Here is a 15,879-nt window from a genome sequence, read left to right as displayed (position 1 = left end):
AAGTTGTAACATGACAAAATGTGAAAATGAGTGTGCTTGCAAGGCCCTGTACCTACAAACGTTTTTTTTTTTTTAACCCCTCCAGGGGGTCTTTTTGTGGGCTCTAGAGTCCCTTTTTACGAAGTAGGCTGACAGGAAAGGGGGAAGGAGTGGAGGGAAGACATGCGGTAAACATCGCCGGGTCCAGGAGTCGAACCCACAACAGCCGTGTTGAGGACTTGAGGCCTCCAAATGTGGGTTGCGCTAACCCCTATGCCACCAAGGCACGCCCCAAACGGTTGTTTTTAAGACCACCCTCACAGACATTCATAGTGTTAAGATAAACTTTAAATGAATCAAGATAAAGCAGATGTAAGATGACAAAGAAAAACCCATTTTTTGTTATTGCTTTGACCCAAATAGCATGTTCAGTTCAGGTGCCATAACACCATGGTCAAATGGTTTAAATATTATCCACTAGTTTTCAGTCTTTAATTTAATATTACCTTAGGCTAACCTGTTAGCCTGTAGCATCCTTTGGTTTTCAGCAGAGGTTAATCTGTCCTGTTGCAGAGTTAGAATTAGCCTGGCTTATTCAGATTCAACTGGACAGCTTTTAGGACAGCTGTTCTAAGGCGGGATATGTTGTTAAAATGAGATGTACTTTTTGTATGCTTCCTTACAACAGAGGTCTTGATAATAAGACTGTTTTTGACACAGTGTAAAAATGGGTTTAACCCATTCTCAATCTTGGAATAATCACACGTGTATTTAGCATCACTAACTGCTATCAGGTAGCCTAGAAAGCTCTAAATTCATCATAGCTTTCACAACCTGATCTTGTAGTTTTAATTTAATGATGTATTGTCATGTCCCACAGACGTTTCTTTTCCCAAATTCACCAAGCCATGCTGCAAAAGGCCACAGTAGGTAAAATAATGTTGTCCTCTAATGATTCCTGTCAAATTAAGTTAAATAGATTAAGATCAGCAACATTTGTCTGTTTCAATGGGAACATGCATTGTGTATCATAATTGTGTTGTTAAAAATATTAAATTAAAAGTACATGTGAAAAATTTTCTGACCAGTTGTTGTGTATTGTGTCACCTCATTGTGTATTGTGCAAGTGAAAGTAAATTTAGAGTTTTACAATTAAGTAGATGCAGTGCTATTTGGCACACTCTTGGTTGGTGATTGCAAAGCAGCCAACCCAGGAACATCACTCTTTTGCCTTGGAGATATGCAAGACTGTAGATGTTTGCTTTTGTGGTAGACAGATATGTGCATATTGTGCATACATGCCTGATGTTTGAACCATTAAAATAGAGTGTTAAAAGCCAGATGCATATATTTGTTGAGTTCAACTATTTATAGATTGCTTTAGTCCCTAACTCCCGTGAATATCAGAGGTTCATTGTAGTCTCCATTCTTTTTGTTTCATATCAAAAATGGTGAAATACTAACAATTTAAAAGTGGTTAGGCAGCCAACCCAGGAACATTTAACCAATGTCTTTACTAAAGACATCTGGCAAATGAAGAACTGATAGAAGGCATGGAAGAGAGGACTAAAATAAAAGACCCTTCCCAGTTGCATAAAATCAGTAATCCTTTAATATAGTTTCCGCTCAGTACACAGAAGTCCAAGCCAAACCAAAGAATCCAAAACAAAGGTACTTAGATGAAAATCCAGAATACAAACTATGTCAAAATCACTGGAAGACAAGGTTTGGATAAAGGCTGGAGCACATGACACAGGGGATGGGGACAGTGTTAGGTATGAAGTGACAAACAAAGGAAGGAATGGTTACAATGACACAACAATGAGGCCCATATTTGACTTGATCTCATTGTTGACCAATAGGTCCATTGATAGACAACTGGACAATTGGGCCAGACAATTTGACAATTCCAACTGTCGGTCCAATTCCAATCATTTCACCCCACAAAAAAAATCTGAATTGCCTGGCCCCAAATGTGGTCCTAAATCAGTTGTGTATCTGTCACATATTGTTTTTAAAGCATCTGCTGTCTGAACAGTCACATCAAATTTTTCCGACTTTTAAGTCATTGATTTGAAGGGTTCAGAATTATGATTCTGCCCCACAAGAAGCCAGACTCCATAAATCTATCCAGGCGTAAAAAATGGCTGAAAATTATAACTAAGAAATTATGAGACAATTCTGTGTCAGTGGAGCGCATCATATACCAATTCCACCACTCATCCAAACAGATTTCTCTATAGAAATTGCCATCAATGCTCCACAATAGGCCATTGCTGTAATTTGTGCTTTCTTCATATTAGCTTCCTTTGTTTTGTTATGATTTTTGTGACAATGCTGTTGTTACCGCAGAACTTTAGAATTAATTTATAGACGTTACATTGATCATAAAGCACTGACCTTCATAACCTGGGTCAATAATAGTGACAGCCTTTTTATTAACCACAAAATTCATGGTAATGTATGGCATGGTGGTGGCGGCTCTCCTTCCATGTGAAAAACACATTGCAAACTAAAACACTGTTATTTTTATTGCTTTACTTTTAAAACTACTAGATACTACAGCTGAACACACTTAGCTTGTTCTGTTTTATAGTAGGTGTTTCCAGTGGGAAAGTCATTTTGCAGATCATAAAATCAAAAATGTTGGACATTTTTACTCCAGACAAAGCAATAAAATATGGTGGGATGGCAGCATATTAAACACATTGCATCAACTGATTCATTTTAGAGATCAAACAATATTGTCATAAGACTTAATTCAACAAAGGTGCTGAGGATCCGTTGATCCCCAACAAAAGAGAAACTGTTGTCAAGTTAGCAGACAATACAGGAACGTCTGGATGTGCAAACTCCAATTAGAGAAAAGTTTTTAGTTTTTTTCCAAGTCGCACTTTGAGTGGTTTAACAAGAGTGCCGATAACACATCAATCAAAAGTGTCATCTGAATTATCTGAATTAAACATTGAGACTAAATGGAAAGCTGTTGCTGGCTTACAGTGAGTGGGAAACAGTGACTGTGTGAAAGGAGAGGAAATCATATTACAGGAAAATGAAATATCTGATTCCACCTTCCTAATCAGGTTCAATTTTAACAAATGTTTTTTTTTAAAAATGGGCCCAGACTATGCAGAATGGATTAAAAATCATTTGCTGCAGTACAAAAGTATTAAGCACAGGGGAATGGGGGGTAAATGGGAATAATTTATGAGCCACTTCAATCAATACTGCATACAAACTAAGCTTATTACTGGTAAACTTTATTTCCTTCTTTTTGTTCAAGCAGAGAAGCTGTAATAAAATATGGAATAAAAGAAAGCCATCTCCTTCAAAGTAATTGGAGAAATCAGCAGAATATGATAGAATAAATGATAAAAAAACAGGAGTCTTGGCTCAGTGTTCATTTCTATCTAGCTCATAATTGACTGACTATAAGAGGAGGATAGTGCCCTGAGGATCAAGGGTTAAAAACACAGACTCAGACAACATTTTTATTAATTAACTGATCAGATATCAAAAGAAAGAGGTTCATAAATCCTACAGAAAATCTGTGGGTATGATGGCGGAGACAGACATCTGGATGATTTAAAGAGGTCAACGCTTCGTCTCACTTTGGGTTCAAACCATGTGACACGTTTCAGAAGAAAACTCAACCCTGTCCTGCTGGTGAAAATGGATTTGAATATTGTAATAGTTGTGCAATCACAATCCTGTTTATTTTTCAATTTTCTTTTTTATCTCGATGAATAGATGCACTGAAGTTAAAAGTTAGATTTCTCCACAGTTAGATTTTACAACTAAACATAACGTTTATTTTATTTTAAAAGCTTATTAACAAATGTTAGCAACATTTAATCTACGATCTTAAAAAATTGTGGCTCTTAAAATTTCCGTCGCTGAGACGGTCCCGGTGCCACCGGGCCTGTCAGCGGGTCGCCTGGCCTCGCCTCTCCGCCCCGTCCAGAAGTTGCTCCTCCTACCAAGCAGCGTCGTGTTGATGTCGCCCATCCTCTTTGCCGTTTGATAAAATAAATTGTAAACTTTTTGGTCCAAAAGAGCTGCTTCTAACATGGCTTACACCACAGCAGGTGGGACCAAGAAGAAGGTCTGCTACTACTACGACGGTATGTGACGAATTACTGCTGCATCTGGCAGGCTAACATTAGCCATGAAGCTAATAGCTGCTGCAGGTGATTGTAGCGACAGCTAACTAGCAACACGCAAGTAGCCGTATTAACGATGGCTCAATGGCGTCCAGGGAGCTCAGTCACCCAGCGTTCTACATTTCAACTAACTTACAGCCTAACTACGAAAATGGCTACCAAAATATTTCAAACATGCTGGAATTAAGTGTGAGACAATAAATACGTGTATACTAGTAATTATTTAAAAAATATAACTTGATACGACGAAGGCAGCTAATGGAATCCAGAAATTATCCTAATTCAGTTACATGAGCTGTATTTGCCCTGGGGATTTTATCTCCATGCTGTTTAGTCGTTGCTGTTTTCAAATGAGTTCAATCAAATTGATGAGGAACTCTGCACGCTGATGCTTTAACGAAGTTGGTGAAGAAAGTAAAATAAAATGTATTACAGACTTTCTGCACTCATATCTGATTGCTTTGTGTTGTCTTGTATCTTTGGGAAATGTTCTTGTATCATAACTATTGGTTTGTTTAAACGGAAGTGATTACGTCAACAGATGTATTTCAATTTATTATATCTTAAAAAAGTTCTTGCGCCTCTTGAAAACATCCATGGGCAAAATCCAAAAGAAGATGTGCGTCCACAGAGTTTGAAATTCACGTTTAGTAAATGCCTTGACAAGAAATGCAGAGATACATCTGCCTTCATTTATTAGCCATACAGTTGGATATTATTATATCAAGCTTTCCTTTCTCTTTGGATGAATGACAGGATGGATGTTACTGAACTGTTTTCTCTTGTCCTATTACTACCAGGGTAAAACATGTCCTTTATGAAAAGTATTCACCAACCCCCTCCTCCATTTCTCATATCTTGCATTTCAGCCACAAACCTTCATATATATTCTTGGGATTTCACAACATAAATTGGAGGAAAAACTGTCTTCTTTATGCAAAGAACACCAAAATCTGAAGCGTAGTGTAGGGTGCATATGTATTCAGAAAAACCGCCATTCACCTCAGTTATACCTGGCAGTTTGTTGGCATTTAAATGCGCTTGGAGAGCAGTGACTGATCAACTCTACCTCTCCTAATTTGTGGCTGACTGGCGAAAATTTTTAGCGCGGTAAGATCTATGTAATAATTAATCAAAATTAACTCATTTAAGTCCCGGTCCTAAAAAATACATAGATAAACTAAATGAGTGCACTTACAATGAGAACAAATTATTTAAACCAATCAACAAACATTTATTGCAAACTGACATGTCATTGTGTTTGGATGAATGACAAAATGTTCAACATGCATAATAGTATATTACCAGGACATCTGCAAAAAAGTTTTATTAAAATAGGCATTTGTAATTTGAGAGGATCAGAGATAAAAAAAAAAGAGTCAGAATTAAACAGATGGAAAGTTGTATTTCTGTTTATTGAGTAAATCTGTGGAACAATCTGTCTAAAAGTAAGCAAAGAGAGTAGTTGGATTTTTACTTTTAAGAAAATGATAAAATATGTTATCAAGGTTTAATGGAGTATATTAATTCAATAGAGTGCTGTATTATTACAAAGAGCGTTTTTATTTATTTTCTTTATATATACACACATTGGGTTAAAATACAAGATTTATTTTTCTTCAAGTGACTCCTTTTCATTGAAAATTTTTTTGTTAACATGACATGGCAAGGCAAGTTCATTTTATCTCCTTGCAATGTTCATTTTAAACTGCAAATGAATGAAATAAAGAAACTGAAAAAAGGAAATGAAGTTGCATGAGGGCTGTTTTGGGTTTAACCATCACACAGACCAGTTAAGTAACTTGCTAATTTTAAATCAGTTTGGATCAAATGTCTATATAATGCTGTTAAATAAACTCGTTTTTGGCTCTAGCGAATTAATTTATTATTTGAACAGTTTTCTTAAACATTGACATTACAATAACATTTTTATACTCTGAACTGAACAAAGAACATGACAAAGTCAGAAGCTTAACTTTAAACTGACCCCCTATTTGCTTTGCAGGTGACATAGGAAATTATTACTATGGACAAGGTCATCCCATGAAGCCGCACCGCATCCGGATGACCCACAACCTTCTTCTGAACTACGGGCTGTACAGAAAGATGGAGGTCTATGTATGTTGTCTGTGTACGACTCAACAGTTCTGTCTCTCATTGCTTAATTGAAACTAAAGTCTGTCACCTCATGTCTGAGTTCTCATTGAGTGTGTGTGTTTGGCCCTCAGCGACCACACAAAGCCACTGCAGACGAGATGACCAAGTACCACAGTGACGACTACATCAAGTTCCTCAAATCCATCCGGCCGGACAACATGTCTGAGTTCAGCAAGCAGATGCAGCGATGTGAGCTTTCACTGTCTCTTTTAGAGCATTTTTAGAATGCAGGTGAAAGTTTGGATACCTTAACTATTTTGAGTATAGTTGACAAAGTTTTTTATGACTTCCTTCCAGTCAATGTTGGGGAGGACTGCCCTGTGTTTGACGGCTTGTTTGAGTTCTGCCAGCTGTCTGCAGGGGGCTCTGCTGGTGAGTGAGTCCCAATTATAAGGGGCTGCATGCATAGAGACATTATGGATTTTGTCATTAAAATGCATTAATTTCTTCAATCCACGGGTAACTGCTGGTAATTTGAGCCCTTTATTCCAGAGGGGCATATTTCTGCTAATTCTCAGATTGACACGTGATGTTGACAGCTTGCTCATGTTACATCTCTGTGTAAATGGAGATACAATGTACTTGGATGGGAATTCAGTCCAAGTCGTTGTCCAGTTGGAACTACTACTGGACAACGATGACCTGGTCACCCAGCCTGGTCAAAGCAGTCCCTTGTTCTACACTTTGCTTCATCCAGAGGATCTGGACCAACATATTTAACTTGCCAGCTCAATCGTGAAGAAAGCTATGCTAGATGGTTGTTAATTAAACCTAACCCAAACCCCATAGGGAATAGGGCCATCATTTCTTTTCCAGCAATAAAATATCTTATACATTCCTATTCCTCTGACTTTAATTGCTCCGCATTTTGAAACGTATCCAACATGGACTGAACAGCTTCGTTCACTTCCTCCACTGCCTTTGCCAAACTACAAACACAAGCAGACTTCAGTCATAAAACAGCACAGAAAATCAAATTCATCTTTCACAACTCCTTCATTGGGTCGGTTGAAACTCAAATCAAACTCGATGGGAGAAATCCCACATGGAGCATTGAAGAGAGATGAGAATTGCAAGGAGATAACTGCCAGGCTGCCATTTACATGGTTGTCTAGGAAATTATTGTTGGTGTTGATACAAAATAATGCATTAAAATATTAACTAATGCCTGTTGTTGGTCGTGAATTATTATGATGTATAGATGAATCGATATGGAGTGGTGTGCTGGTGCAGCGATGATTACTTTATCAGTGCAACACTTTTTCTGTTGACTGACCAGCGTCTCCTGCTTTGAGAAATTGGGATGAAAAAATTAAATTTCCGGTCTATGTTTTGGATTTTTTTCAATGGTGTTTAAAACCTTTTGGATTTTTATCTATTAAATTTGTTGACAGGAGTGGAAACAAGCATCTAAAAAAAAAAAAAAGTCTTAAAATGCTAAAAGCCAAAACGATTCAAAAGCCAATCGGTAAACTGATTGTAATGGCAAGAAGGATGCTTCACTGTTTCAGATACAAATAGTTCTCATCAGATCTGACCTGCACACCAGTTGATACAAGCTTCTATGTAGAAGATTTACCATAAGTTACTTCCTGGAAATAGAGCAGTTAGAGACATTTGTACCTCAGATCTTTCTCTTTAATGAAGCACCTTCTGTTCTGCGTAGCTGGCTCGGTGAAGTTGAACCGGCAGCAGACGGACATTGCAGTGAACTGGGCCGGAGGACTGCACCACGCCAAGAAGTCTGAAGCTTCAGGCTTCTGCTACGTCAATGACATTGTGTTGGCCATCTTGGAGCTGCTCAAGTAAGATTATCAACCAGCATTTTTAGAAAGGAAACAAACCTCCAGCTGTTGTGCTTATCCAGACCTGGTTATGTCTTGTTGTTTCCCCCAGGTACCACCAGAGGGTGCTCTATATTGATATTGACATCCATCATGGCGATGGAGTAGAGGAGGCATTCTACACCACAGACAGAGTCATGACCGTGTCCTTTCATAAATACGGGGAGTACTTCCCTGGAACCGGAGACCTCAGGGTGAGGAGTTGACAGAAAACATCCGGCCTCAGGATAGAGGCAGGAAAACATCGGCTCCAGCTGGGAGCTGGTTAATGTAGGAAAGGATGTTTGGAGCAAGATCATGATGGAAGCATACTGTTTCTGAAAATTACAAGTTGATCAGGTGTTTGTGTTGCGTTTCAGGACATCGGAGCTGGAAAAGGCAAATATTACGCTGTCAACTTCCCACTGAGGGACGGCATCGACGACGAGTCCTACGGGCAAATCTTCAAACCTGTTCGTAGAAACCTGGACATTTTTCTACCTTCCACTACTATTAGTTATGTCTTCAAAACTTTGTCTGATGTTTGTCTAAGAAATTGCTAATGACCAGCACTCTGACTGGGTGAGATAATCTCTGGGCTCTGAGTGGAGGTGGCCATTTTGAAGTGGAAAAAACTAAAGGGTTAACAAGGGATACATTGGCTTCATTTTCATTAAAAATGTGCGCAAACTTTTGAAAAATATTTCTTGTTGGGAAATTGTTTCTGGACCCAACAAGAAATATTTTAATGATATTTCTGATATTTCTTGTGTTTGTGTTTTGTTTTTTTTTTGCACCAGTGGCAACATAATGATTGTTGATCATGTGACTCGTGTGACACAAAAAAAGTGTTTCCATTGCAGTTTTATGAAATAAACCAATTTCTTTATAGGTTTCTTTATAACCTTATCCTAGCGCCAAAACGTTTGAAAATGGTGATTCTCCACTAAGCTAATTCATTTTCAGAATCTCAAATTGCTCAATTATACGGTCAATGCAAACATAACTACTGATAGTGAGCACACAGTTGGCACCTTAACACAACCAATATCAAAGGTTCTTTTTTCATTGAGTAAAGCAGGAAGTAATGGTGGTCAGAAAAGAGTTTGTCACTTTCCTGAAATGTATCACAAATCTCTCCATAGTGTTTTACTATCCAAGAGTTTATTAATTTAAATCACTGCTAGTTGGTAGAACACGTGCACCAAGAGCAGAGACTCTTAAATTCACTTTAAAAAATGTATGTTGGCATTTAATATGTTAATCACAAGTCTTACATTTTGTTGTGGTAGGACTATTTAATGTCTTATACATTATATATTGAGTTGTGTGCCAACATCCAGCTAGCTAGTTAGCAATATGCAATTTTCTTTTGTTACTGTTGCGATACAGATCTCAAATTTCATTCATAATGATCTTAAAAAGTCTTACATTTCAGCTGGTGAAACCTGCAGAAACTGTTACAATCTATAGCTGTGCTTTTCAAACACTTATATTACCCACAAAGTCGTCTGTGTTTGTTTCTCTCTGTTAGAGATGTTTATATGGAGGGAAGGCCTTCAGTACTCTCCACAAACACTGACACCTGTCTTCAGCAGAAATTGGAAACCAGAAGCATAAAATTCCTCTCTGAAAGGAATTGTGCCCTGTGATCCTGCAGGTGATGGCCAAGGTGATGGAGATGTACCAGCCCAGCGCCGTGGTGCTCCAGTGCGGCGCTGACTCTCTGTCTGGAGACCGCCTCGGCTGCTTCAACCTCACCATCCGAGGTCCAGAGACACACCACACACTGTCCAAGCTGGTGAAGCTTCCAGGAAGTTTTTGACGTTTGTCCCCGTGTCCAACCAGGTCACGCCAAGTGTGTGGAGTACATTAAGTCGTTTAATCTCCCACTGCTGATGTTGGGTGGAGGGGGATACACGATCCGGAATGTGGCTCGCTGCTGGACCTATGAGACGGCCGTCGCTCTGGATACAGACATCCCTGATGGTTTGTTGCTGGTCACTCATCAGTTGCTGTGAAAATGACCTAAAGCACTTCCTGTCAGCTTTGAACAGCCATTATGGTGTTGAACTTCTCTAGTGTCAGTTTTCAAATTTCATTCTTACATTATCTGAGTGAGGTTGTTTTAGACTTACTATCATGAGATGGACTCATGACGTGTGTGTGTGTAGGCGTGTGTGTGTGTGTGTACTGATGACCTCTGGTAGCTCTGTGCCAAGTCATTCTTTCAGAGAGAAATGAAGAAGCTTTCTGTATTTTAGGAGACATGTTCCGAGAACATTTTGCGCTGGACAAATAATTGGCGCAGCTAAAACATGCAAGCTAATCAGAATAGTTAGCTAGTGGGGTACTGTGGGATAAAGCACAACCCTACTTAAGGTTAGTCCTCAACGCGGCTGTCACAGGTTCGAGTCCTGGCCTGGTGACCTTTGTCACATAACTTGCCTCAACAGCGTTTGCTCTGTGGTGCTTGGCAGAACGTTCTAGAATGCTATGTCTGTTGGTTTACCTTGCCAACAATCGTTACATCAGGATGATTGACAGCGCTAATACCTTTCTCTTGGCTCTGATTGGTTGTTTTTTGTCTCAAGCTTTGCATTTGTTCAGACTGTAATAGCAGCATAGGGAAGAGATCTTTTATGAGAGACTTTTGAGATTATTTGTCTCATACTTTCACAACATGGTGACAGTCTTAACAAATATTCTTTATCAAAGTTACATACTGCACCTTTAAAGTAGCAGTATTATGTCTTTGCTAGGCACACAGTGCCTTTTATAGCATAATCAAGTAACTGTGTTACCCTTCAGATGTTGTAATGTATTATGTTAAAATATATGTCAAGTATGACTTAAAATAAATTTTACTTGCTGATTTAACATGTTGAAATTGGGCCTGTTTCTCTTTAAGAAGCTCTTGTTCTTTCTGAGACTCTGCCTTCAGGAAGTCATGTCAACATGGCTCCTCTATTAACTCTAACAATGTTTTTATCAGCATTTCTCTGAGAAGTAGTTTGTATGATGAGCTCAGCAGCTGCTCACTTCCAGGTGTTACAAGGCCGGTCAGGGTATCACCACAATCTGATCTTTTTTTTCTTCCAATTCTGACAAAACTGTGAAATTCTGTAAGGTTTTCCAGGACAATCAGCACTAACACTAGAGAGCAAGATGAAGCAAGTTCAGGAGGTGATTGAATGGATCGGTTCTTCTCCCTCTGTTTCTCGTATTTTTATTGTGGCTTCTTCTTCTCTGCCTCTCCTGTTGCAGAACTTCCATACAATGACTATTTTGAGTACTTTGGACCTGACTTCAAGCTGCACATCAGCCCCTCCAACATGACAAACCAGAACACAATGGAGTACATGGACAAGATCAAGTATGTGTGGTTGATTTCTGCACTGGCAGCCCATCTAGAGATCAGTAATAACATTCATACTGCTGTTGACCGTTTGATCAGAGAGCATGTTTGTCAGTGTTGAACTATGACCTTTCAGACAGCGGCTGTTTGAGAACCTGCGGATGCTGCCTCACGCCCCTGGGGTCCAGATGCAGGCCATCCCAGAGGACGCTGTCCCAGAGGACACGGTGGACGAGGACACTGAGGACCCTGACAAACGCTTGTCCAGTAAGGCTGTCCTCTGCTTCAGTCACAAGCTTGGATAAATCGCCTTGATAAAAACCAGGGATGGGCATTTAATAGTATTATTTATTGTGAAAAATGTCTTATCATGATAAGAAGTTTGATATATTGTCTCAATTAATGTAAAAAAAAATCTGACAGTATTATCGGAAGTGTTATTTTTACTACTTTTTCTGCCAGTCGTTCCACCAGAGCATCAATAGATATCAGTGTATTCACATGTGCTGTCACATGGGATCATAAAATGATTTAGAGATTAAATCACTCAAATTTTAGACACTTGGTTCTGCTGGAGTTCTTCCTCTCTACTGTCACTACATGCATGTTCAGAATGAAAAATTGCTCTGAAATCAATGACACAAGAGACAGTCTACTGTCGCCCCCTGCTGGTTCAAGAGGAGCGAATGCCTCAAGCCAATGAGTCAATGCAGTCCTCTGGGTGTCCTTAGAAACTTTTTGAAGCAATTTGAATTTTAAACTGACCTTAATGTGCTGTTTGATAACCAGGACCAGTTGGAATGTATGAAACAAATGACTTGTGTTGTAATGTGCCTTGAGACGACATTTGTTGTGATTTGATTTTATAGAAATAGACCAAATAGAGTTTGACAGATGTCTTTACTGGGTCTTTGTAGTCAGAATTTATGTAAGTGGCTTATGAAAGTATTCTTTGTGTGATTGCAGTTCGTGCCACAGATAAGAGGATAGCCTGTGATGAAGAGTTCTCTGACTCTGAGGATGAGGGGCAGGGCGGCAGGAGGAACACAGCCAATCACAAGAAGAGCGCCAAAAGACCAAAAGTGGATGATGAGGAGAAGGAGAGAGAGGAGAAGAAAGCAGGTCACTAACTGGATGCATAGACAAGAATGAAATGTAGTTGTATGTGATTTAATAGCTGATAATAAATATTTCTGTTTCCTCATGTTTTAGATGTGAAAGAAGAGGATAAGACAAAAGATAGCGGCTCAGAAAAGGCTGAATCCAAAGGGTAACAATGGCCTTTTTCAAAAAAGAAATCCTGAAGTGAAAAATCAGAAAAGCTCTAGAAGAGTCTAAACAGTGTAATTATGCAACAGACCTTGTGTGGAAGTCCTGTTGAACACTCTGTTTGCACATTTAACTTAAGTGCATCAAATGTTTACTTCTGCTCATTGACATGTTAATGTATTCTTCCCATCGCCCTGCAGAACGATGAAGACCGAGCAGACCAGCAGCACCTGAAGTCTCCAGGTACTACTGGACCTGGACTCCATCTTAACCATGTTTGACCCAACCAGTACTGTCCGTTGTCATGGATCTGTCTATTTGCTGAGATGTTTTCTAGAGCGTTATATTTATTGTGAATCTCATGTTTTTTGATACGTAAATCTCAGCATTCTCCGTTTTATTTTTGCCAGAAATCCTTTCATGTATATTTTAGTCTGTCTTCTGTTACCTCATGTTTTAGATGGAAGTATGTAAAACTGTATACTTATATACTGCATAGTGTTCCAGGGCGGAATCTGAGAATGAACATTTCCTGCTTTTGATTGAAATTTTCATATTTTAAATTTGTCAATAAAACGTTTTATACTGTTTGTGTGATGTCGAATTTTTTGTTGCAACTTTGTGTAGTGACAGCATTAAGCCGCACGGGGGCGCGCTGTCCAAAGGGAAAAGTGGCACTGGCATCCCAATCTTAAACACTCCCCGGGTCAAATTGACCCATGAACATTATTGCTGTACCTCAGAAACGAACATGACAGGAGGTTTAAGTATAAACATCAGAGTGCATTTGTTGGTTAGCATTGCTTTTAGCAATGTGCATGCATTTTAGATATCTAGAATGTAATGTAAGACGAAACCGATTGCATGTTAAAAAGACATGCCTTTTTAACATGTCTTTACCTGTTCAGCTAATGAATAGAGAGTAAAAGTACCCGGGAAAATTGGTCAGATTTGAATTAAAGAATGTTAAAGAGCTGGTCAGTAAAGTTGAATAATTTGTCTCATAAATTTGTTGTAATTAATAAATTACAACAAATTTAATAACTGGTAAACACCTGTTTATCTGCGTGAAACTAGGTTTGGTTTAAACTGCAAAACTTATTAAAATGTAACAATTTATGTGTATATATATATATATATATATATATATATATATATATATATATATATATATATATATAGTTGAGTCCTCCGAGCCTCTGTGTTGTACCCCCAGAGCTTCTTAGTAAACCTTTATTTCAGTGGTCCCCAACCACCGGTCCGCGGACCAATTGGTACCGGGCCGCGCAAGAAATAATGAACTACTTCTGGATCTTTTATTTTGAAAATCCTAAACCGGTTTTTACCGGTTATGTCTTGCGAGTAAAAATTGAGCCAACTTGCAGCACAATGAGTAACAAAACAACATCAGAGTGCTGTGGTACCCCCCCCCCCCCCCCCCCCTCACTGCCCCAGTGTAACAACAATTCATTTTCATGAAATGAAAATTAAACAATTTCATTTGAATAACAAATATGTGGCGATCATTTGTTTTCAGCCTAAGTTAGTCCATGTGACGTAGAACTACCCTTTGCTCCTCTACTAGCTTTAAACATCTAGAGATAGACATGTTCGCACTTTCTTCAAATTTTTATTTTTTTCATTTAAAGTTTTGACATTTGTAAACACCACTTTAACATCTCCCCTGAATTGGACTGGGCTGTTTTAACACATTGATATGTTTTAATGCAAACCTCTCCATTGTAACTGTGGCTTAGGGTCGCCATCTTCCTAGAAGGTGAACACTGACACACATTCAGGTCTCCTGCAACCTCCAACAAGTTTCCTGTCAGTACTGTCCTGGTTGTAACACCAGTTATTTCTCTGTCAGCTCACCAGATGGATTTACTGCCAATAAATAACTCATGGTTGCTCACAGCTTGTTGGGTGTTTTGTTACATGGACCAGAATCATCAAGTCAAAAGTACTAACAGGCCAAAAACTATAACATTTTTAAAAGCTAACACAACAAAATACCTCTCTATTTTTTATATCTGCTCAACAATAAATGATGTGTTTAATGAAATGAAGCAGTTAAACTTTTTGTAGATGAGCAATGTGTAGATTAATATTGAGCTTAAACCTGCAAAGTAGTTTTGCCAGTTTTGTCGGGCTGAATCAGATCAATCATGATGAATCTATAATTGAAATAATCAACTACTTAGTCATTGATTATCTGGAGAATAAAAACTCTAAAACATGCCACTTGCTGAACAAACAACATACACTTGTATATATTTTGTAAAATTTGAGCCTAACTGTACAAACGACATACATTAAAATGAAAAACCTCTATAAATGTTCAAATCCCCAAGCGACAGAGTTTTTCTCTGTCAAGCATCTTTTACTATCTAATTATTAATCGGTTAGTTTAAAAAAATAGTCACCAGATCATCTATACTGTGTTGATGTTAAGTCAAGCAGAAATGACTGAACTGTTCACATGTAGATGTTTTTTTTTTTAGCTGCAGACGCATCCTTCACTACAAATGGTCAAGCGTTCACAAAAGGCTACTAGCGCTAAGGATTGCTAATTGATATCGCATTTTAGGTTAGAAAATGTGTATTTTCTTTATTTTATGAATTGTATAATGTATTTGCATTTTCTTCTGTATTGCTAATACTGTATAAAATAAGCTTAAGTGGATTAACTGAAAAATCTGCAGAATGTGCCTTTTTTATTCCCATTACTTGCAAAGTCCCACGAGAAAAAACAACTACATATGAGACAAAATTTAAGAGCTATGAGCAATATAAGGTCAACTAACACTGATTAATCGGTAGCTGCAGGTAATGTTTTGCCATGATGTTTTTTGGGGAAAAAAAACAACAAAATTTGTTGAGTTTAATAAATCAATCAAATGTGTTAAGATCTGCTTTAGAGTAAAAATCACTGGGAAAATCAGGTAAGATTTGAATTAAAGAATGCTAATGTGCTGCTTAATAAAATTGAGTCATTTGTGTTGTGCCTAACTTGTTTTATCTCATAAACTTGTTGTAAGTGGATAATGACCATTTCTGTCACTCCTGGTGTAAAGCATGTGTTCATTCATCACTATGTGGATGAATGAACACAGTTAGAAATTCTGAC

The 15,879-nt window shown here is 38.2% G+C and overlaps 1 protein-coding gene across 1 annotated transcript; it reads left to right on the top strand.

The window, feature by feature from the left end:
- Positions 1 to 3,934: 3,934 nt before the first annotated feature.
- On the top strand, positions 3,935 to 13,339 carry hdac2 (histone deacetylase 2). Its single transcript, XM_005806023.3, has 14 exons — positions 3,935 to 4,103; positions 6,148 to 6,260; positions 6,371 to 6,488; positions 6,597 to 6,671; positions 7,966 to 8,104; positions 8,196 to 8,337; positions 8,503 to 8,595; positions 9,783 to 9,891; positions 9,971 to 10,111; positions 11,390 to 11,498; positions 11,617 to 11,747; positions 12,447 to 12,602; positions 12,693 to 12,750; positions 12,950 to 13,339. Exons 1-14 carry the CDS (start codon positions 4,049 to 4,051, stop codon positions 12,981 to 12,983), a joined length of 1,473 nt encoding a protein of 490 aa, XP_005806080.1. The 5' UTR covers positions 3,935 to 4,048; the 3' UTR covers positions 12,984 to 13,339.
- Positions 13,340 to 15,879: the final 2,540 nt, after the last annotated feature.

The sequence above is a fragment of the Xiphophorus maculatus genome, chromosome 15 (genome assembly GCF_002775205.1).
Source record: "Xiphophorus maculatus strain JP 163 A chromosome 15, X_maculatus-5.0-male, whole genome shotgun sequence".
Lineage (NCBI taxonomy): Eukaryota > Metazoa > Chordata > Actinopteri > Cyprinodontiformes > Poeciliidae > Xiphophorus > Xiphophorus maculatus.
This window is presented reverse-complemented; position numbering and strand designations above follow the sequence as displayed.

Coding starts and splice junctions, on each gene's coding strand:
- hdac2 (XM_005806023.3), top strand. CDS start 4,049: ATGGCTTACACCACAGCAGGTGGGACCAAGAAGAAGGTCTGCTACTAC. Junction 11,499..11,616: donor GAGTACATGGACAAGATCAA/GTATGTGTGGTT, acceptor ATGACCTTTCAG/ACAGCGGCTGTTTGAGAACC. Junction 12,751..12,949: donor GAAAAGGCTGAATCCAAAGG/GTAACAATGGCC, acceptor ATCGCCCTGCAG/AACGATGAAGACCGAGCAGA.